This window comes from Podarcis raffonei, chromosome 2 (genome assembly GCF_027172205.1).
Source record: "Podarcis raffonei isolate rPodRaf1 chromosome 2, rPodRaf1.pri, whole genome shotgun sequence".
Lineage (NCBI taxonomy): Eukaryota > Metazoa > Chordata > Lepidosauria > Squamata > Lacertidae > Podarcis > Podarcis raffonei.
In genome coordinates this window covers 122693305-122714681 of record NC_070603.1, presented here as the reverse complement: position 1 = coordinate 122714681, position 21377 = coordinate 122693305, and the positions used below count along the sequence as shown (strand labels likewise).

At 46.6% G+C, this 21377-nt stretch overlaps 1 protein-coding gene across 1 annotated transcript in view; it reads left to right on the top strand.

Moving 5' to 3' along the window:
• The first annotated feature begins 696 nt into the window (after positions 1 to 696).
• The window catches only part of LOC128409323 (uncharacterized), a 41290-nt gene continuing 20609 nt past the window's right edge, over positions 697 to 21377 (top strand). Inside the window, exons 1-9 of the mRNA XM_053379669.1 lie at positions 697 to 846; positions 3148 to 3291; positions 7067 to 7147; positions 8589 to 8671; positions 11450 to 11576; positions 14764 to 14844; positions 15870 to 16194; positions 18531 to 18850; positions 19862 to 20041. Of these exons, the coding sequence (XP_053235644.1) occupies positions 3258 to 3291; positions 7067 to 7147; positions 8589 to 8671; positions 11450 to 11576; positions 14764 to 14844; positions 15870 to 16194; positions 18531 to 18850; positions 19862 to 20041 (1231 nt within the window). The 5' untranslated portion in view covers positions 697 to 846; positions 3148 to 3257. The remainder of the gene's footprint in view (positions 847 to 3147; positions 3292 to 7066; positions 7148 to 8588; positions 8672 to 11449; positions 11577 to 14763; positions 14845 to 15869; positions 16195 to 18530; positions 18851 to 19861; positions 20042 to 21377) is intronic.

Here is a 21377-nt window from a genome sequence, read left to right as displayed (position 1 = left end):
CACCAACACCTTGAATTGTGCTTGGAAGCGTACTGGGAGCCAATGCAGATCTCTCAAGACTGGTGTTATGTGGTCTCGGCGGCCACTCCCAGTCACCAGTCTGGCTGCCGCATTCTGGATTAATTGTAGTTCCTAGTCACCTTCAAAGGTAGTCCCACGTAAAGCACATTGCAGTAGTCCAAGCGGGAGATAACTAGAGCACCAATTTTTATAAAAAGGGATCCAGGGGAGTTGCAATGCTTTCTAAGGCCAGTTGGTGGAAACCCCAGAAGAGTGTCTTGTGCGCCCGCGCCGCCCGACATTCAAAACCATAGCTGCTTCCTTCTATGTTGATCCATTTCAGCTAGCAGCCACCGGTAGCCCTCTCCCCCATGGATCTGTCGGACCCTCTTTTCAAAGCTATCCAAGCTGCTTCCTGTGGCAGTGAGTTCCACAGTTGAAGGTAAAAAAAGGTAAAAGGACCCCCGCTGTGCGGCATGAAGAAGTTTTAACTGTGTGCTGCGGAGTGAGGAGTGGGAGGGAAAGTGCATTTTTCTCCTCCAGGAATACCCCTCTAGAAATGCAAGTTATGGGGAATTGAGCTCTGCCTTTTTAAAGAATATATACAGTATATATATAAGCCTGAGATGCTAAGCTATATATAAACACCCTCGCTTAGCATCTCAGGGTTAAAGGGAGAAAGGCGGGCTTCCTAGACAGGCAGCAGCCGGGGCGAGCAGCGGTGGGGGGCGCGTACGCCTTGGAAAAAACACTTTCGCTTCCGGCCCGGCCCCCGCGTGGGAAAGGAGCGTCGGATTTTCCCACGCGTGGCTGCGCTAGCCCCGCCCCATTCCCCGAGAGCGCCCGGTGAGTGCAAAGGGCATTTGGGGGGCAGGGGAAGCCCCCCAGGACAAAGAAAGGGGGCTTGGGGAAAGGGGGGGAGCCGAGGAATGGAGGACAAAGGCTAGGGAAGGAAGGCGAATGATTTCCGGTACAAGGGCGGGGAGGGGGGGGTGGCCGGAATTGGAAATTCCTACCGAGCACCCATATTTTTGGGGGGGTGGGTCTTTCTTTGCTCCTCGCTGCAGAGCAAAGGAGCCCCCACCCCTCTTTCCCCCTCCCCCACTCAGGATATTCCTCCCACTCCAGACCAGAAGCAGGATTGCACCGCAAAGCTGCTTCTATACCGAGTCGGAGCCTTGGGTCCACCTAGCCCAATACTGTCTGCACAGGCCGGCAGCGCTCCTCCCCGGGTGGCAGGCAGGAAGGCAGGGGGGTCTCTCTCCCTGGAGATGCCTGGGATTGACAGCGGGACTTCATGCAACTGCTCCGCCTTATATTGAATCAGGCAATTCGTCTGTCTAGCCCAGTGCTGCACACACTGGCTGGCAGCGCCTCTCCAGGGTTTACATCCCCAGGCCTGCCTGTTCCAGCTCTTGGCAATCGCAGGGGCTGTTTGGCATGTCCTCCCCGCTTGGCTTTTGCTAGGCTCTGCAGTTCAGCAGACACACGACTCGCAGGGATGAATGAATACGGTCCTCTGCGCAGGAAGGTTGTGGCGTAATTGGGACGTTTCCGTTCAGAGAAAAAGGCAAGTAAGAGGCGGCAGGAAGCTTATGAAACCAAACAGGGCATGGAGAAAGTGGGGCAGAGGAAGGCTTTTCCTCTGTCTCTCCTAATGGAAGAACTCGTGGAATCGGGAGGCAGAAAAAAACACACAAAAGTCCTTCTCGGCTTTAAAAGAGGATGAGACAAATTTATGGACGACGAGAGGGCTATCAGTGGCTAGCGGCCAGGATTGCTGTTATCTTCCTTTATGGCCAGAGGCAGCAATACATCTGAGTACCAGTTGTCTGAAGCCACAGGAGCGGAGTGGGCTCTTATGCTCAGATCCTGTCCGTGGTTCTCCCACAGGCAGCCACTGTGAGAACAGGATGCTGGACTAAATGGGCCATTGACCTCATCCTGCAAACTCTTGCCATGTTCCTCCACCACCTTGATATATTTTTATGAAACTGCAGATTATAAATCTGTAAATAAATAGTAAAGGTAAAGGGACCCCTGATCATTAGGACCAGTCGTGGCCGACTCTGGGGTTGCGGCGCTCATCTCACTTTATTGGCCAAGGGAGCCGGCGTACAGCTTCCAGGTCATGGGGCCAGCATGACTAAGCCGCTTCTGGCGAATCAGAGCAGTGCACGAAAACACTGTTTACCTTCCCGCCAGAGCGGTACCTATTTATCTACTTGCACTTTGACGTGCTTCCGAACTGCTAGGTTGGCAGGAGCAGGGACCGAGCAACGGGAGCTCACCCCGTCGCAGGGATTCGAACCGCCAACCTTCTGATCGGCAAGTCCTATGCTCTGTGGTTTCACCCACAGTGCCACCCGCGTCCCTTGCAGTTACCTTTAAAAATATATGTGCCCACCCTTTTCCAACACCAGGTGTAAACTTTTTGTTCAGATTCAGCTAATGTTTACTCGGTGTAGACCCACTAAGGGGTTGAAGTTGGTCATGATTAATCCATTCAGGGGATGCAAAATTTAGTTGAATGCAAGCCAGATTATACTACTGCTTCTTTATTAGTTGTTTTTTTTTTAAAGTTTACATAAACTAGCCCAGGAAAATGGTGGAATGGCTGTATGAAAACATGGGTTTAATATTAAACCAATGTAAGGTTTAGATGCAACACCAGGGAGCACTTTTTCAGAATGCAAAGATATGCAGGTGACGAATACTCTTCCTGGCATCCCTAAAATCACTGGATGGAAGAATGTTTTTAGCAGCACCCGAACTTCGGAACTACCTGCCTCTTGACACCAGGCTGGAGCCTTCACTGTACTTTTTTTGTCACCTGCTGAAAACATTTTCATTTATGCGAGCCTTTTCAGAGCCTGCAGAGCATGGATGTCTGTTTTTCAACCTGCTTCCAGCTTATCGTTGATTTTAATCGTTACTTCCTGAACGTTTTAGATCGTTGTCTTTCACGGTAACAGTTGTTTTATTCTTTTTGTAAGCTGCTAAATTATTTTGCCGCGATTCCTGCAAAACAGGGGTTGGACTAGGTAACCCATTGTGTGTCTCTTCCAGCTCTGCAGTTCTGTGATACGAACACGTCTGCCTGCCTGTTCTGCGTCTCATGAGAACTGCGTGCTTTTTTTCTTTCAGCTTCCTGTTTCCTTAAAGGAGGTGGCTGTTCAATTCACCAAGGAGGAGGAAAAAGAAGCAGAGTGGGCTCTGTTGAGTCCAGGCCAAAGAACTCTCTGTTCAGGGGAGTCATGCTGAAGAATGATGGGGATGTGGAGTCTCTAGGTAAGAATCCCCTTTTCCCCTCTTCCGATAGATCAAGTTACAGAAAGGTAGCCGTGTTGGTCTGCCATAGTCAAAACAAAAATTTTTTTTCCTTCCAGTAGCACCTTAAAAACCAACTAAGTTAGTTCTTGGTATGAGCTTTCGTGTGCATGCACACTTCTTCAGATACACTGAAACAGAAGTTGTCAGATCCTTCTATATAGTGAGAAGGTGGGGAGGGGTATTACTCAGAAGGGTGGTGGGAATGGGTGATTGGCAGATAGCTGTGATGAGCCTGTTGACGACTCTTAACGACTGCAATAGGTCTTACAGGAAAAAGCAAGGGGTGAGAAGGTGAAAAATGGTATCTGAAGAAGTGTGCATGCACACGAAAGCTCATACCAAGAACTAAATTAGTTGGTCTTTAAGGTGCTACTGGAATGAAAAAAATTTTTTGTTTTGCCGATAGATCAAAACAGACTTCCTCCATGTTGGATGTTATGGACTACAACTCCCATCATTCCTTTTTTCTTTTGGATATTATATATATATATATTTATTAAATTCATATCCCACCCTGCTTCCCAAAAGGAGCCCAAGACAGCAAACAGTTCTGTAATTAAAACACTTCAAAACGACCTTGACAGATTAGAGAACTGGGCCAAAACAAACAAGATGAATTTTAACAGGGAGAAATGTAAAGTATTGCACTTGGGCAAAAAAAATGAGAGGCACAAATACAAGATGGGTGACACCTGGCTTGAGAGCACTACATGTGAAAAGGATCTAGGAGTCTTGGTTGACCACAAACTTGACATGTGCCAACAGTGTGACGTGGCAGCTAAAAAAGCCAATGCAATTCTGGGCTGCATCAATAGGAGTATAGCATCTAGATCAAGGGAAGTAATAGTGCCACTGTATTCTGCTCTGGTCAGACCTCACCTGGAGTACTGTGTCCAGTTCTGGGCACCACAGTTCAAGAAGGACACTGACAAACTGGAACGTGTCCAGAGGAGGGCAACCAAAATGGTCAAAGGCCTGGAAACGATGCCTTATGAGGAATGGCTAAGGGAGCTGGGCATGTTTAGCCTGGAGAAGAGGAGGTTAAGGGGTGATATGATAGCCATATTCAAATATATAAAAGGATGTCACATAGAGGAGGGAGAAAGGTTGTTTTCTGCTGCTCCAGAGAAGCGGACACGGAGCAATGGATCCAAACTACAAGAAAGAAGATTCCACCTAAACATTAGGAAGAACTTCCTGACAGTAAGAGCTGTTTGACGGTGGAATTTGCTGCCAAGGAGTGTGGTGGAGTCTCCTTCTTTGGAGGTCTTTAAGCAGAGGCTTGACAACCATATGTCAGGAGTGCTCTGATGGTGTTTCCTGCTTGGCAGGGGGTTGGACTCGATGGCCCTTGTGGTCTCTTCCAACTCTATGATTCTATGATTCTATGAATTACACTTACATACACACACATACATGAAATAAAAGCATATTTTAAACACCTGAAAGCTACTTCTAAAAGCTATTGAAAACATATTAAAACATATTAAAACATCTACAGTGGTACCTCGGGTTAAGTGCTTAATTCGTTCCGGAGGTCCGTCCTTAACCTGAAACTGTTCTTAACCTGAAGCACCACTTTAGCTAATGGGGCCTCTTGCTGCTGCCATGCCGCCGGAGCACGATTTCTGTTCTCATCCTGAAGCAAAGTTCTTAACCCGAGGTAATATTTCTGGGATAGCGGAGTCTGTAACCTGAAGCGTCTGTAACCCGAGGTACCACTGTAAATACAACACAGTGAAACATCTAATACAAATTTAGGAACAGATGCATCCGAATCATCTGTCTGGGTCTGCCAAAAGAAAAGTTTTCAGCAGAAAAATACCGTAATGATTCCTGCCTAATAATCAAGGGGCAGGGAGTTCCAGTGTACAGGAGCTGCTTCAATAGACTCCTATTGCCAAACTTGCCAAAGTCTGTTATTTTCCCTGTTTCTTTTTTATTTATATTTATGTATTAAAGATCTTCTTGATTTACAAAAGTGTGTGCAATGTCTCTCTCTCGTATATTTTTTTCCCCCATGTAACATTTTTACAAATCAGTTTCATTTGTTAAGACATTGGGAAAACTCCCATCATTCCTGATCACCAGCCAGGCTGTCTTGGGCCAGGCTGATGGGAACTGTAGTCCAAAACATCCATACAGCACCCATGTTCAGGTACCCTGATTTAGAGAATTCCTGTTTTTATCTTGCATTTCTAGCAAACCTCCACACACACCCCACCCGAGGAAATGTGCATTATTCTCTCCCTCCTGTTTTAATCTCCCAAGCAACCCTGCTAGGTTAGGCTGAGGAGCAGTGAAAGGGGGAAAAAGGAAAGCATTTCTTCACACATTGCATAGTTAAACTGCGGAACTTAAAAGAGGAAGAGAGAAATTCACGGGGGAGAGGGAAGGCTCTCAATGGCTGCTTAGCCAACAATGCTAGACTCCAGTCTGATACTGATGAACTGGAAGAATAAAGATATGATACCCTTTGATCAATTAATCGACAATGTGACAACACGTGCAACTTATGAACACATGACTGCTTACAGACTTGGTTTGGATAAAGGTGAGAACAGATGGAATGGGTTTATGCAGAATGTAAGGCTATTAAAATCTATGTATGTATTAGGATAGGGACGCGGGTGGCACTGTGGGTTAAACCACAGAGCCTAGGACTTGCTGATCAGAAGGTCAGTGGTTTGAATCTCCGCGACGGGGTGAGCTCCCGTTGCTCGGTCCCTGCTCCTGCCAACCTAGCAGTTCGAAAGCACGTCAAAGTGCAAGTAGATAAATAGGTACCGCTCCAACAGGAAGGTAAACAGCATTTCCGTGTGCTGCTCTGGTTCACCAGAAGCGGCTTAGTCATGCTGGCCACATGACCCGGAAGCTGTACGCCGGCTCCCTCGGCCATTAAAGCAAGATGAGCGCTGCAACCCCAGAGTCGGTCACGACTGGACCTAACGGTCAGGGGTCCCTTTACTTTTATGTATTAGGATAATAACACTATATCAGTCTATATAAGAATGTATGGGAGTATAGTTGTACCTCGGGTCCCGAACACCTTGGGAGTCAAATGTTCCGGCTCCCGAACAATTGAAAACCGGGAGTGAGTGTTCCGGTTTTCAAACGTTCTTTTGGGAGCCGAACATCCAATGGGGCTTCCGTGGATTTTGATTGGTTGCAGAAGCTTCCTGCAGCCAACCAGAAGCTGTGCTTTGGTTTCTGAACGTTTCAGGAGTCGAACAGACTTCCGGAACGGATTCTGTTCAACTTCCGAGGTACGACTGTATTGCATTTTTGTATATATATTATACACATTTTTGTCCCGTCCCATCCCCCGCTCCCCCCCCCCCCGTTGGACTTTATAATTGATTTTTTCCCCAATAAAGTATTAATATTAAAAATCAATACTAGCCTCCACGGAAGCGGTGCTTCTGAATCCCAGTTGCTCGAAGCTGCAGGAGAGGTGAATGCAGTTGTGCTCACATCTTGCTTAAGGGCTTCCCATTGGGGAATAATAATAATAATAATAATAATAATAATTTATACCCTGCCCATCTTGCTGGCATTTCCCAGCCACCCTGGGCATCTCCCAACAGAATATTAAAAACATGTGAGAACGGGATGCTGGACTAGATGGGCCTGATCCAGCAGCCTATTCTCATGCTCTTATTTCTCTGGGGGTGGGGGGTGGGTATCCCAGAGAATCCGCAAAAACAGCATGGTTTATTTTTGTCTTTTAAAGAAGGACCTCAGATTCCGCGGCCAAACCTCATCTCCTGGTTGAAAGAAGTAGAGCAGCAATTTGTCCGGGACGGATCTGCAGGTAGGGGCTTTTAACTTGCTCTGGGACTCTGTTCGCGTCTGGTTCTCTTGACGTGCAACGGAGAGGGGCCAAGCTCATTCTAGGGGTTCATTAGGCAAGGAACTGAAAATCACACTGCCGTTAGTCAGATCCAAGGTGCGGCCACATTTGGAATGCAGTGTGCAGTTCTGGCCACCTCCCCTTAATAATAATAATAATAATAATAATAATAATAATAATAATATGTCCTTCCGGTATAATGTCCTGCTTGGGGTTTGTGTGTATGTTTTATATGTGAAAGATCAGAGGCAGCTTGGATAAAATGTTATATGACGAAAGAAGCAGGTGGCTGTGCAATTATGTAGATCCCAAGTTGTTAGCGGTTCATCTTAATAAAAGTTAGCCCTTCAGTTGAAACGCTGAAAAAAATGGATATGCGACAACCATTGTTGGCATCCAATTGTCTCGAAAAACAATGGAGTGTGTCTCAGAGGTGGGAGGGGGTTTGAAGTCGAGATAGCAGCACTGAAGTGACTTCCTGGGCACAACAACAACAACAATTGTTTATTGTTTATACCTTGCCCATCTGACTGGGTTTCCCCAGCCACTCTGGGCAGCTCCCAACAGAGTATTGATAATAATAATAAAACATCAAACATTAAAAACTTCCCTAAATAGGGCTGCCTTCAGGTGTCTTCTAAAAGTCAGATAGTTGTTTACTTCCTTGACATCTGATGGGAGGGTGTTCTACAGGATGGGTGCCGCTACCAAGAAGGCCCTCTGCCTGGTTCCCCGTAACCTCACCCTCAAAAGGACACTGCAGACAGAAGCTGTACGCCGGCTCCCTTGGCCAATAAAGCGAGATGAGCGCCGCAACCCCAGAATCGTCCACGACTGGACCTAATGGTCAGGGGTCCCTTTACCTTTTAAGATTATAAGATGAAACATGGCATGGAGAGAACTGGGGCAGAACCCGGCTTGCCCATCTCCCACAGGCGTCTGGTGGGCCACCGTGAAAACAGGATGTCTAATTTTCATTTATGTATAAATGTTGTAAACCAGTCTGATATTTTTGAAATGAATAGCGTCATACCTCAGGTTAAGAACTTAATTCGTTCCGGAGGTCCGTTCTTAACCTGAAACTGTTCTTAACCTGAGGCACCACTTTAGCTAATGGGGCCTCCCTCTGCTGCCACGCGATTTCTGTTCTCATCCTGAAGCAAAGTTCTTAACCCGAGGTACTATTTCTGGGTTAGCAGAGTCTGTAACCTGAAGCGTCTGTAACCCGAGGTACCACTGTATAAATATTTATCTCAGCAAATATATAAATCAAACCAAATTCCGCAGCCTCTCCTCAGGGGAGTCGCGCCTTAAATTGTGTCCTGCAGCAAACAGGGCTTCTCAAGCAAGCAACACTGAAAATATCTCCGCTGGTGTCCTTTTCTTCTTGTCACCCTGACAGGCAGGGGGCAAACGTCACTGACTCGTTCCGGATCCTTTCCTCCCTGTGGCGTAGTGGAAAGAGCTGCTTCGCACCCAGCGCAGGTAGGGGAAGGGTCCACGTTGAGTGGAGGTGGTCATCCCGAGAGAGTTGCTCCTCCCACTTGCCTCAGAGGCGGGGCTATGCAAATAGGTTCCTTCCCTCCTCCAGTGGGAGGAGCCTCCCCCGGTTGAGTCCCGCCTGCTTCAAGGCAATGGGACTTCCTGCAGCGCTGTGAATTTCAGGGTTTTGCGACTTGGCATGGTCGGTTTGAGATGTGTGCCGAGATGCGAGACTCAAGAGTAAAACTGCAGCCCCGTGCGTTGCAGCACAAGTCACCTGGGTGGCGCCAAGAGTCAAAATGGCAGCCCATGCAACGCATGAGTAAAATTGCTTTAGAAAAAAAACCTTGCAAAAAAACCAACAGCTTGCGACTAGACATTCCTTTTTTATATCTATATACATTTTTATTGATTTTTTAACACATCAGTTCCAACAGTCATACAACATATCTTCACATCTTATACAATATTTTTGACTTCCGTCAGTGCCTCTGATGATTTCTCCTTCTTTATCATTTATTCTGCATTTCTTAATTTCCTATTACATTTAATTATCCTTAAGTCATAATTCTTTTCATAGTCTTTCTTGTAATATTTCAAATAATCCACCTTACAAAACTTCTTGCGACTAGGCATTCCATAACTGAGGTTTAAGGCTCAATTTGGCGAATAGCTTACATATCTGAGTTTCTAACATTGGGCTTCCACTGATCCTTTGGGGGTTAAGAAGGATGTAAGATCATTGGCCCATCTTGCCCAGCGTCTTGTTCTCACAGTGGCCAACCAGATGCATTGTGGGAAACCAGCAAGAGAATTTGAGCGCAACTCCTCACTATGTGGCGTTCTTTGTAACAGTGTTTTGCTTCTGTTGGGAACTCTCACGGGGCGGAGGAAGAGGAAGACAGCATAGATTTACAACAGAGGTTTGAGGGAGGTCACAGCTTAGAGGCAGATGAGGGGGAAAGTTGGGAAATGATGAGAGAGGCAGAGCAGCAGCAGGCTGACCAGTTGTCACTAGAAAGCATTCCAGACCCACCATCTCCCAGAACCCGGCGAGCCTTAAAAGTAGGAGAGCAAAGAGCTCAAAGACAGAGGGTACTTAGCGCCCCCCGTAGAAGAGGTGATGGCAAGTGAGGAAGTGGGAGAGTCGGGCTGTGGTGATCCACTCGGGACAACGCCATTATCCAAGAGGCTGGGTTCTATGGCTTTGAAATAAAAAAGGACCGTAAGAACCGCCTCTCCTGGTATGCCCCGCGGAGGACCTTAAGGTCCACAAATGACCACATTTTGGAGGTCCCAAGTCGCAAGGTGGTTAGATTGGTCTCAACTAGGGCCAGGGCCCATAAAGAAGGCTGATCGATCGCCGAAGAATTGATGCTTTTGAATTATGGTGCTGGAGGAGACTCTTGAGAGTCCCATGGACTGCAAGAAGATCAAACGCATCCATTCTGAAGGAAATCAGCCCTGAGTGCTCACTGGAAGGACAGATTGTGAAGCTGAGGCTCCAGTACTTTGGCCACCTCATGAGAAGAGAAGACTCCCTGGAGAAGACCCTGATGTTGGGAAAGATGGAGGGCACAAGGAGAAGGGGACGACAGAGGACGAGATGGTTGGATACTGTTTTCGAGGTTACCAGCATGAGTTTGACCAAACTGCGGGAGGCAGTGGAGGACAGAGGTGCCTGGCGTTCTCTGGTCCATGGGGTCACGAAGAGTCGGACACGACTAAACGACTAAACAACAACAGGGCCAGGGCCTTTTCAGTACTGGCCCCAACTTGGTGGAACGCTCTGTCACAAGAGACTAGGGCCCTGCGGGACTTGACATCTTTCCACAGGGCCTGCAAGACAGAGTTGTTCCGCCTGGCCTTTGGTTTGGACTCAGTCTGACCCTTACGTTTCCCTCCCCTTATGGTTTTGATCTGTGAGCTACTTTTTAAAATGAGGCTGCATTTTAAATTGCATTTTAACCTCTACTTTAAATTGGGGTTTTTTTCCGTATTATGTTTTTACTCTAATTTTACTGGTGTTAGCTGCCCTGAGCCCGGGCCCATAGGAGGTCAGATTAGCCTCATCCACGCCTTTTCAGCACTGGCTCCGGCCTGGTGGAACGCTCTGTCTCATGAGACCAGGGTCCTGCAGGATCTGATTTCTTTCCACAGGGCCTGTAAGACAGAGTTGTTCTGCCTGGCCTTTGGCTTGGAATCAACTTGATTCCCTCCCCCTCTTCCTTTTTCCTTTCTCCTTCTGTCTTGGAACTCCTATTTGGGGACTTCCCTGGCTTTTTTCTGGCCCATGTAGGACCAGTCTGGATAGTTGACCTTGGTGAAGACTTGACGTTTTTATCCCCCAAAAAGTTTTTGATTTGAGTTTCCACTGAAATGAGGCTGCATTTTAATGTTTTAATGTTGAATTTTAATCTTGTTTTTTTAAGCTGTACTTCAATCAATTGTTTTTATATTTGGTGTTAGCCGCCCTGAGCCCGGTCTTGGCTGGGGAGGTCGGGGTATAAATAAAATTTTGTATTATTATTATTATTATTATTATTATTATCCAGCAAGCTGTTCTTTTGTTTTGTTTTGTTCTTTTGCTTTTCTGCTATTGCTTTGGTGAGTTCTTGTTGTTGTTGTTCCGCCCATCTGACCGGGTTCCCCAGCCACTCTGGGCAACTTCCAGCGCTATATAGAAATGCCATAAAACTCCAGACGTTAAAAACATAGAAAAAGCAAAAAACAACCTGGAATAATGGTATATATTGCAGTAATTCTTTCTTCTTCTTTTAGGGTCTGGTGTCCTTTGAGGAGGTGGCTGTCATTTTCACGGAGGAGGAGTGGGCTCTGCTGAATCCAGGCCAAAGAGCTCTGTACAAGGAAGTCATGCTGGAGAACTACCAGAATGTGTCCTCTCTGGGTAAGGACCCCATTTCCCCTTTTTGGATAGACCACCTGTGATTCTCATCACAGAGAGCCAGTGTGGTGTAGTGGTTAAGAGCGGTAGTCTCGTAATCTGGTGAACCGGATTCGCATCTCCGCTCCTCCACATGCAGCTGCTGGGTGACCTTGGGCCAGTCACACTTCTCTGAAGTCTCTCAGCCCCACTCACCTCACAGAGTGTTTGTTGTGGGGGAGGAAGGGAAACGGAGACTGTTAGCCACTTTGAGAATCCTTTGGGTAGTGATAAAGCGGGATATCAAATCCAAACTCTTCTTCTTCTTCATTGCTTACTGGTTAAGATGTTTCCAGGGAGGAAGGATGCAGGCAGTGGTCCATTCTGACTAAGCTTAGGCCTCGGGTCTTGCTTGTGGGCTTCCTGATGAGGCATCTCGTTGGCCCCAGTGAGAACAGGATACTGGACTAGACAGATCTATAGCCTGGTCCAGCTTCGTTCCTGAGGTGATTCCTTCTGGCCTGGCCAATAAGTCAATGGCTTTTTAAAGTTGTGATGAGGAGTCAGTTGAGAAACCAGACCATGCTTCCTGGGTCTCCTTTGTGTGGCATGTATCATCACTGAAGCAGTCAAACACAACATTCCCTGTTGCCTAGAGTGGACACGCAGGGGAATGTTGCTCCAGACAGGGAGGACTTCCTGTCATACCTGCTCTGAGCATCCTCCCCCTGTGTGTGAACAGGTAGATGGGCGTGACCCTACCAGACCCTATAAAAGGGCCAGCCATCTTTGGTTCTTTTGCCATCTTCCTCTCTGCTGGCTCTTAGCCAGCAGCACACGGCTCATCCTTACAAAGGATGGAAGCCAGACGGTAGAAAGTCTGAAGCCTAGCTCAGAGACTTCTTTTCTCTACAAATGTAACTGTAACCACAAGATAAAGCCTGTCTTCCGAATACTACTGTGAACTGAATGTAAGTATGGTCGTTATAAAATTATAATTATATTATAATTAATTTTATAATGAATGATTTTTAGAGTGTTGTTTGTGTTGTACTTTCGTATTGTTTTATTGTTGTTAGCCGCCCTGAGCCCGGCTTCGGCTGGGGAGGGCGGGATATAAATAAAATTTATTATTATTATTATTATTACCTTGGAAGTCGAACGGAAACCATTCCGGAAGTCCTTCGACTTCCAAAACGTTCAGAAACCACGGCTTTGGATTGGCTACAGGAAGCTCCTGCAGCCAATCAAAAGCAGTGGAAGCCCTGTCAGACATCCGGCTTCCTAAAGAACATTAGAAAAGCGGAACAGTCACTTCCAGGTTTCGATCGTTCGGGAGCCAAAATGTTTGAGAACTAGGCTGTTTGACTTCCAAGGTACGACTGTAAACTTTACTCCTGCTTTTAAACAAGACTGTCATGTTGTTGTTATTTTAAGAGGGAAATAAAAAAGGGGAAACTTAATAGGAACAATCCAGATTGGATTGCTTAACTTAAATGATTCTAACGAATCTATCAGCTTGCTTCCAGCAATCTGCAAGGGAATGTGCTCTGCTGCTTGCTCACTAGTGTGAGTGAGGATGGATTATATTATTATTATTATTAATAATAATAATAATAATAATAATAATAATAATAATAAATTTTTATTTATACCCCGCCCTTCCTGGTTCAGAAACTGAGCTCGGGGTGGCTAACAACAAATTTAAAACACTTAATTATAAAAGCAGCATAAAATACAGTATAAAAACATGAATAACAATAAAATTTAAAAATCAAAAATCAATTTAGGGGAAATAAGCATTAGATAACTCCCAGGGCTAGCTGGCTGAATTGGTCCTACTTGGGCCAGCGAGGAGGCCAGGGGAGAAATAGCTGTGGGGTCTCAGAGCGGGTGATCTTCATAAAAGCGGAGGGGGAAGGAAGAGAAGGGAAGGGAAATAAAAGATCAGGCTGAATTCAAATTAAAGGCCAGGCGGAATAGCTCTGCCTTACAGGCCCGATGGAAGGAGGTTAAATCCTGAAGGGCCCTGGTTTCATGGGACAGAGCATTCCACCAGGTCGGAGCCATCACAGAAAAGGCCCTGGCCTTGGTGGAGGATAGTCTGACTTCCTTAGGGCCCTTAGGGATTTATTTACCGTATTTTTCGCCCTATAGGACGCACTTTTTCCCCTCCAAAAATGAAGGGGAAATCTGGGTGCGTCCTATGGGGCAAATGCAGGCTTTCGCTGAAGCTTGGAGAGCGACCCCTCACGCTCTCCAGGCTTCAGGAAGACATCTGCAGCCTAGGCAGCCCTGCGGAAGTTCCCGCAAGGCTGTCTAGGCTGCGGATAGTAGCCTGTTTCCCGGAGCGCCGGGCGCGCTGAAGGCAGAGCGCCAGGCGCTTCAGGAACACATCCGCAGCCTAGGCAGCCCTGCGGGAGGTCCCGCAGGGATGTCTAGGCTGCGGATAGCAGCCTGCCGCCCGGCGCGAGCGATGCCCTGAAGCAGAGCGCCCCTCGCGCCGGGCAGACATCCGCAGCGTGTTGGAGCCCTGCAGGAGTTCCCCGCAGGGCTCCCCACGCTGCGGATAGCAGCCTGCCGCCTGGCAGGCGGGGCCCGCTGAAGCAGAGCGCCCCGCACGCCGGGCAGACATCGGCCAGCCCCACAAGCTCGGGGGACAGCAGGGAGGCGCCGCGCCGCCATCCCGCTGTTCCTCGACCTGGCTCGGTTTCCCCAACCTGCTTTTGGGGGGGAAATAAAGGGAAATTTTTTTCCTTTATTTCCCCCCCAAAAAACTAGGTGCGTCCTATGGGACGGAGCGTCCGATGGGACGAAAAATACGGTAATCAATAAATCCTCTCCTACCTTCCTCAACATTCCCACACTTTGGAGGTGGCGGGCTGGTCCAAAGAGGAAGTCCGCTCTTCTCTCTGCTAAGGAGAAAGAAAACTGTGATGGGAACAGAGCTGACGTGTCCTCCTGGGGTCCTGCCCCGCACTGCCAGACGGAGAGCTTGAACTCCCAGCTCAGTTTAATGCCTAAATCAGGGCAAAAGCAAGGCAAGAGGCTTAGATACACAGCAAGGGGCAAGCTAAGATGCCGATCCAACAAGCAACACTCCCACCTCACCTTCCTTTTACTATTTATTTGCTTTCTATTGTTTCTGAATAATTTTGCAGCCACGAGTACCATAAGTAAGAACTTAATATTTCTTCATTGTCCCTCAAAGAAGGGCCTCTGGTGCCCAAATCTGATCTCGTCTCCTTGCTTGAAGAAAAAGAAGACCTGTGTGGCCAGGAGACCTTGACAGGTAGGTCTGTAGATATTTCTGAGTCTGTACATCAGCCAGAAATGACGGGACACCCTCAGATAGATATAGGCCTGGGGAAATCCATCTGATAACTGAGGGATTTCAGAGCAAAGCCTGCCTTTTCAAGCCATGGTTTCTAAAAGCCTTGAGTTTTATAGGTGCAGCATTTGAAAGACTTTTTTTGCGTTGCTTTTAGCAGGGTCTGCAAGAGGCGGGAGCAGCCCGCATCTAGTGCTTTGTGTGTATGTATATTTTAATTTTATACAGTGGAATCTCTGTTGTTGAACATAATCCGATCCGGATGACTGTTCAACTTCTGAAACATTTGACAACCGAGGCACAATTGCCAGTTGGCAGTTGCAATGGAGAAACACACCTCGGAAGCCATTCGACTTCTGAGGTGCGTTCGAAAACGGAAGCATTCACTTCCGGGTTGTCGGTGTTCAAAAGCCAAAAAGTTCGATTTCTGAAGCGTTCGATGACTGAGGTTCCACTGTACTGTAAATAAAGTCACACACAAACATATTTACACACTTAATTATCTAGTGTAAACCGATTTGAGATCTTTCAGATAGATACATGGAATAGATAAATATGTGAGTTGAACATTCCCCCAGCCTTTGTGGTCATATCACAGCCCCCATCATCTCCCATTGGCCTGGGAGAGAATAAAGGACAGACAAAAGAGCCAATCAGCTGTGCTGGGGGCTGGATCAAGGCCAGGGGAAAGACCCATTGGTTGGCATTACAAATATTAGCACTTCCTTCGGCTTCCATTTATTGTCAGGCGCAGCTCTCCTAGCAAGCAACTGTCCTGGCTGAACCGTTTTCCCAACTAATTTTCTATTAACTGCAAATCCACCAGCAGGATCTAATTTGTGGCAGGATTGGTGGCCCCAGCAAGACTTGGAAAGCATGTCCAGTCAGAGCCATTTTCATTGTTAGTCTTTACATTATGGAATTGTCCGCACTTCGTTTTGTTTCCTCCTTTGCACTCATGTCCAGTTTCTCTCTTTGTCTTTCAGCTGGGGATGTTTGGGAGACGGACAGCGAAAGCAAAGCTCCTCCAGCGTCCAAGGAAAGCAAGAATGGCCCAGAGACCGATGTTGGGCCTCAAGGGGCAGCGAAGGAGCAGGAAGGAAATAAAAACAAGGAGAAGAAGACGAAACCCGCTGCTCTCTTGGATAGCGACTGCTATGAAGTTCCGGTCCACCCCAAAACTCGTAGGAGGCAGAGGAAGAAAGAGTGCCCCGCCTGTGGGAAAAGATTCGCCCGTAATTCAACGCTCAACGGCTACACAAAAAGCCGAATAGGAGAGATACCATGTCTGGAGTGTGGGAGCAGGCTCAGGTGAGGTTTTCCTTCTAGCGATGCTCAAGGGACCCGTTTCCAGTGGTTATTTTATGTACGGTAGATTTGTGAATCAAGCTTTATCTCCTCTCAGGTGGAGTTGCTGAAGGTAACGGTGGTTTCTATCATACCTCATGTTACTTTTGCTTCATGTTACGTTTTTTCAGGTTGCGTCCTGCAGTGACTCGGAAGCACTGGAAAGGGTTACTTCCGGGTTTCTCCGCTCGCTCATGCGCAGAAGCGGTAAATTGCGCTTCGCGCCACGCACCTGTGCAGATACGGCGCTTCATGTTGCGAATGGGGATCCAGAACGGATCCTGTTCACAACCAGAGGTACCACTGTATAAGTCAATCTGTGGTTGGGTTTTTTTAATACAACCTCCCCCCCTTAAAACACACACATCATATTGGGAGTATAGGCAAAAGCATGTATCATACAGATAAATATGCACAAGGTCATGCACATCTTCCATAATATATGCATTATTATTATTATTAGTGTTGGTGCTGACCTTTAAAGCCCTAAACGGCCTCGGTCCAGTATATCTGAAGGAGCGTCTCCTCCCCCATCGTTCTGCCCGGACACTGAGGTCCAGCTCCGAGGGCCTTCTGGCGGTTCCCTCACTGCGAGAGGCCAAGTTACAGGGAACCAGGCAGAGGGCCTTCTCGGTAGTGGCGCCCGCCCTGTGGAACGCCCTCCCATCAGATGTCAAAGCGATAAACATCTACCTGACATTCAGAAGACATCTGAAGGCAGCCCTGTTCAGGGAAGTTTTTAATATGTGACATTTTAGTGTATCTTTCATCTTTGTTGGAAGCCGCCCAGAGTGGCTGGGGAAACCCAGCCAGATGGGCGGGGTACAAATAATAAATTATTATTATTATTATTATTATTATTATTACTACTACTACAATTAATGTATTCATGGCCTTCTGAACTGTCTCATAGCAATGTACCCTACTCTCCAACATTTCTCCAATGAAAATAGAGATGTCCTATTCCATCATCATCATAATTTTATTATTTATACCCCGCCTATCTTACTGGGTTGCCCCAGCAAGACACAGTAAGACTTCATCATCACCATCATCAACAACGCCGCTCATCTGACTGGGTTTCCCCAGCAACTCTGGGCAGCTCCCAACAGAATATTGAAAACACGATAAAACATCAAACATTAAAAGCTTCCCTAAACAGGGCTGTCTTCAGATGTCTTCTAAAAGTCATATAGTTGTTTATTTCCTTGACGTCTGATGGGAGGGCATTCCACAGGGCGGGCACCACTACCGAGAAGGCCCTCTGCCTGGTTCCCTGTGACCTCACATCTCACAGTGAGGGAACCGCCAGAAGGCCCTCAGAGCTGGACCTCAGAGTTCGGGCTGAACAATGGGGGTGAAGATGCTCCTTCAAACATTAAAAACTTCCCTATACAGGGAAACAATGTATTGCAAACAATATATAGCAATAACAGAACATCTCATAAACCATACAGAGTAGTTAACAAATCATCAGTAAAAAAAATACGGTCTATAAAACACTATTAGCAAAACAACTTAAAAAACCAGCAAAGCAGCACAATTACAACAAAATTTATATCATGGGATTCACAAAGCACTACAGCATTCATAACCTATAAAACAATCTTAACAATGATAACAAAAGAGTGACCAAAAAATAAACCAAGCACTGTTGAATTCATACACAAACTCTTTTCAGCCCTTGTGACTCAGCCGTGTTGTTGTTGTTGTTGTTTAGTCGTGTCCGACTCTTCGTGACCCCCTGGACCAGAGCACGCCAGGCACTCCTGTCTTCCACTGCCTCCCGCAGTTTGGTCAAACTCATGTTGGTCTCTTCGAGAACACTGTCCCACCATCTCGTCCTCTGCCATCCCCTTCTCCTTGCACCCTCCATCTTTCCCAACATCAGGGTCTTTTCCAGGGAGTCTTCTCTTCTCATGAGGTGGCCAAAGTATTGGAGCCTCAGCTTCACGATCTGTTCTTCCAGTGAGCACTCAGGGCTGATTTCCTTCAGAATGGAGAGGTTTGATCTTCTTGCAGTCCATGGGACTCTCAAGAGTCTCCTCCAGCACCATAATTCAAAAGCATCAATTCTTCGGCGATCAGCCTTCTTTATGGTCCAGCTCTCACTTCCATACATCACTACTCGGAAAACCATAGCTTTAACTATACGGACCTTTGTTGGCAAGGTTGTCTTTGCTACCTGCACAAAGGTGAACTGAGCAGGTGCCACAAACTAGCTAGTCTTTGCAAGGGGGTTTATTGCGTTTGTTTATTGCATAACAACCACAGTTTCTCACTCCTGCCGGTTGCCGTAGGTGGACGAGAGAGGAGACCCAGAAAATGCTCTGCATAATAGCACACAGCCCCGGCATAAAGGTGTTCATGAGCAGCAGCTCAGCTACCAACGAAAGATACTGGAGAGCCTTGCAGATCGATATGCTCGCTGAGGGATACGTCCGGTCCACCTGCCAGCTGCGTGCCAAATGGAAGCGCCTGAAGATCGACTTCTTCAACCAGGGCTTAAAGGCGGCTGACGGGGACGTCCGGGTGAGGCACCCCCCTCCCTTCTATAAAGAAGTGACTTCCATCTGGCTTGCAGCTGGGAAGCCCCCTTTTGGGGAACGGAAAAAGCCTGGTAAGTTTTTAAAAGGGGGGAACCTGATTTGCAGGGTTCCCACCCATTTTTGCCAATTATTTTGTTTTAATTTTCCATATTTTTAACAAATTAATTCAAATTTAACACAAATTTAAACGTTGGCTATCCACCCCCCTTTCAAGGTGCTTCTTTTCCATCCCACCCCCTTTGCTGCTCATAATGAAATACTTTTTATTTCTAAACGTTCTATTTCCATCGACTGTGCTTCTTTGATTCCTGCTTAGACTTTTATCTATCTTCCCAGTTAATCAAGTAATCTTCTTTTATCCATCCATATAAATCATTAATGTTAATTTTAAATCATATTTCTGTTAGGATATTTCCGTTCCATCTTAAAAGGGAGCAGGCTTTGTGAGTCACAGAGTCTGCGTATTTCCTGTTCACAGGATGTTTATGTTTTCAGTTGCTTTCGTTTCCTTCTTGTTGCCTAAGCATACCGATGCAGGCGGTCATGTTTTTCTTTGTTCTGATCAACGCTGAATAAACTTGGAAAAATGCTCTCCTGCTGTGCATCTTTTGCTGTGTGAATTCTGCTGATAGAATGTGCACCAGCCTAAGAATGTGGCAATCTATTCTTGAGGCTTCGTGTCGCTAATTGCTGATACTGCGTGTCTACGGGAGATCGATGGATCGTCCGGCAGCCGGCTTGGGGGCTAAGATGGACTTTGTCTCCCTGGCAGTATCCCAACAATTTCCTCCAGTGCAACATTCACCACGTCTTTATGCGTTCGCAACATTCTAGTTAATAATTCTAATTACAGCGGAACCTCGGTTGTTGAACGTAATCCGTTCCGGAAGACCGTTTGACTTCCGAAACCTTCGACAACCAAGGTGTAATGCAGTCGTCTAACCCAAACAAACCTTTATCTCATCCATATTCCTCATCCCAGTATCTTACCTTTCTGTTCTCTGCTGGAATCTGTAAACGGTTGATTTGGCTTGTTCACTGATTTGACGTTTCACTCATGCTGGATTCTCTCTCAATTTCAGTGGTGGATGTGTGGGAGACGGACAATGAAAGCAATTCCACAAATGGAGAGCCGCCGTTCAGAAGGCCCTGTCACTGGGCAGCGCCAGCCGGGCAGCAGGCAGAAGCAGCGCCACCAGCAAGACCTCCCTTACCAACTGTAGGCTCTGAGATCAGTGATACCCAGAGAGTCGCTCCTTTGGGTACTTGTGTCCCAAAATACTTGTTTGTTTTATTTAAGAATCTACAGGCCGAATAGAATGTCGAAACGGCAAAACTGACAGGAAAGCTCAGGAACAAAATAAAGAAAGGGGGAAATTTATAATTTATTCAGGGGACCACTGTAAGCAGATGAAAACATAAGCAGGGTTTTGATAACACTTGTAATGTAGCAAATATCATGGACAATATGGAGAAGTGTAAAATATGGATTATGTAATAATATGCAGTAGAAAAGGTTGGCAGCGTGTTTAACTAGAAAACCCTCAGGGTCCTTGCCATCTCCACAATTCTATGGTTCTATATTGAAATTGAAATACTTTATTGTCACTTGTACAACATGTATACAGGGAGATTACACGAGCACCCCCCACTCAGCTCTCTTAGTCTTAATTCCCCTCGTTTACTGACGCACACCCACCAAACCCCAAAGTCCGTTGCCCTGTTGTTCTCTTTTCATTCAGCAGCCTAACAGCCCACAGATAGAAGCTGTTCTTTACACTGTTGGTGCGACTAGTCATGCTTCTATATCTTCTGCCTGAGGGCAGGAGATCAAGAAAGTGCCGGCCAGGGTGTGAATCATCCCTGAGAATTTTCCTCACTCTCCTGAGGCAACGTTCTTCCGCTATTTCATCCAGCGGATTCACGGGACAGCCCATAATATCTCGTGCTGTATTCACCACCCTCTGTAGGCATTTCCTATCAGTTGATGTCAAACCAGTGTACCACACCGTGTTGCAGTATGAAAGGACACTTTCTATTGTTGACCAGTAGAAGGAGATCATCAGATGTTGATTGACACTGTTCTTCCGCAATACTCTGAGGAGATGGAGTCTCTGTTGTTATCTCTATTATAATCTATCATTGAAATTCTACTCAATATTGATCCAAAGCAGATTCCAATGTACAGTTAGCAGAGTAAAAACTTGCAGGATTCCCCAAAAATAGACCAATTATATTTCATCCAGCAGAGCTTTACTGCTACTGAAGGCAAAACAAGCATAATGGTCACAAATCCAATACATTCAGGATCGGCACTGTCTACAAGAAGAAACCCACTTGCACCAGACTTAAACTTACAATAACTAAACCTTAACACTAAGCATACTTCGTGTTCCACACCAGAAGGAAGAGAGAGAGAAAGAGAAAGTGTACAACCCAGGCTCCTTCTGGCCCTACTTTTAAAGCCAGCATGATCCATAGCTGTCAACGTTTCCCTTTTCTAAAGGGACATTCCCTTATTCCGAATAGGATTCCTCGCAAGAAAAGGGAAAAGTTGACAGCTATGGCATGACCATGACTGAAAGAGATAACAGACCC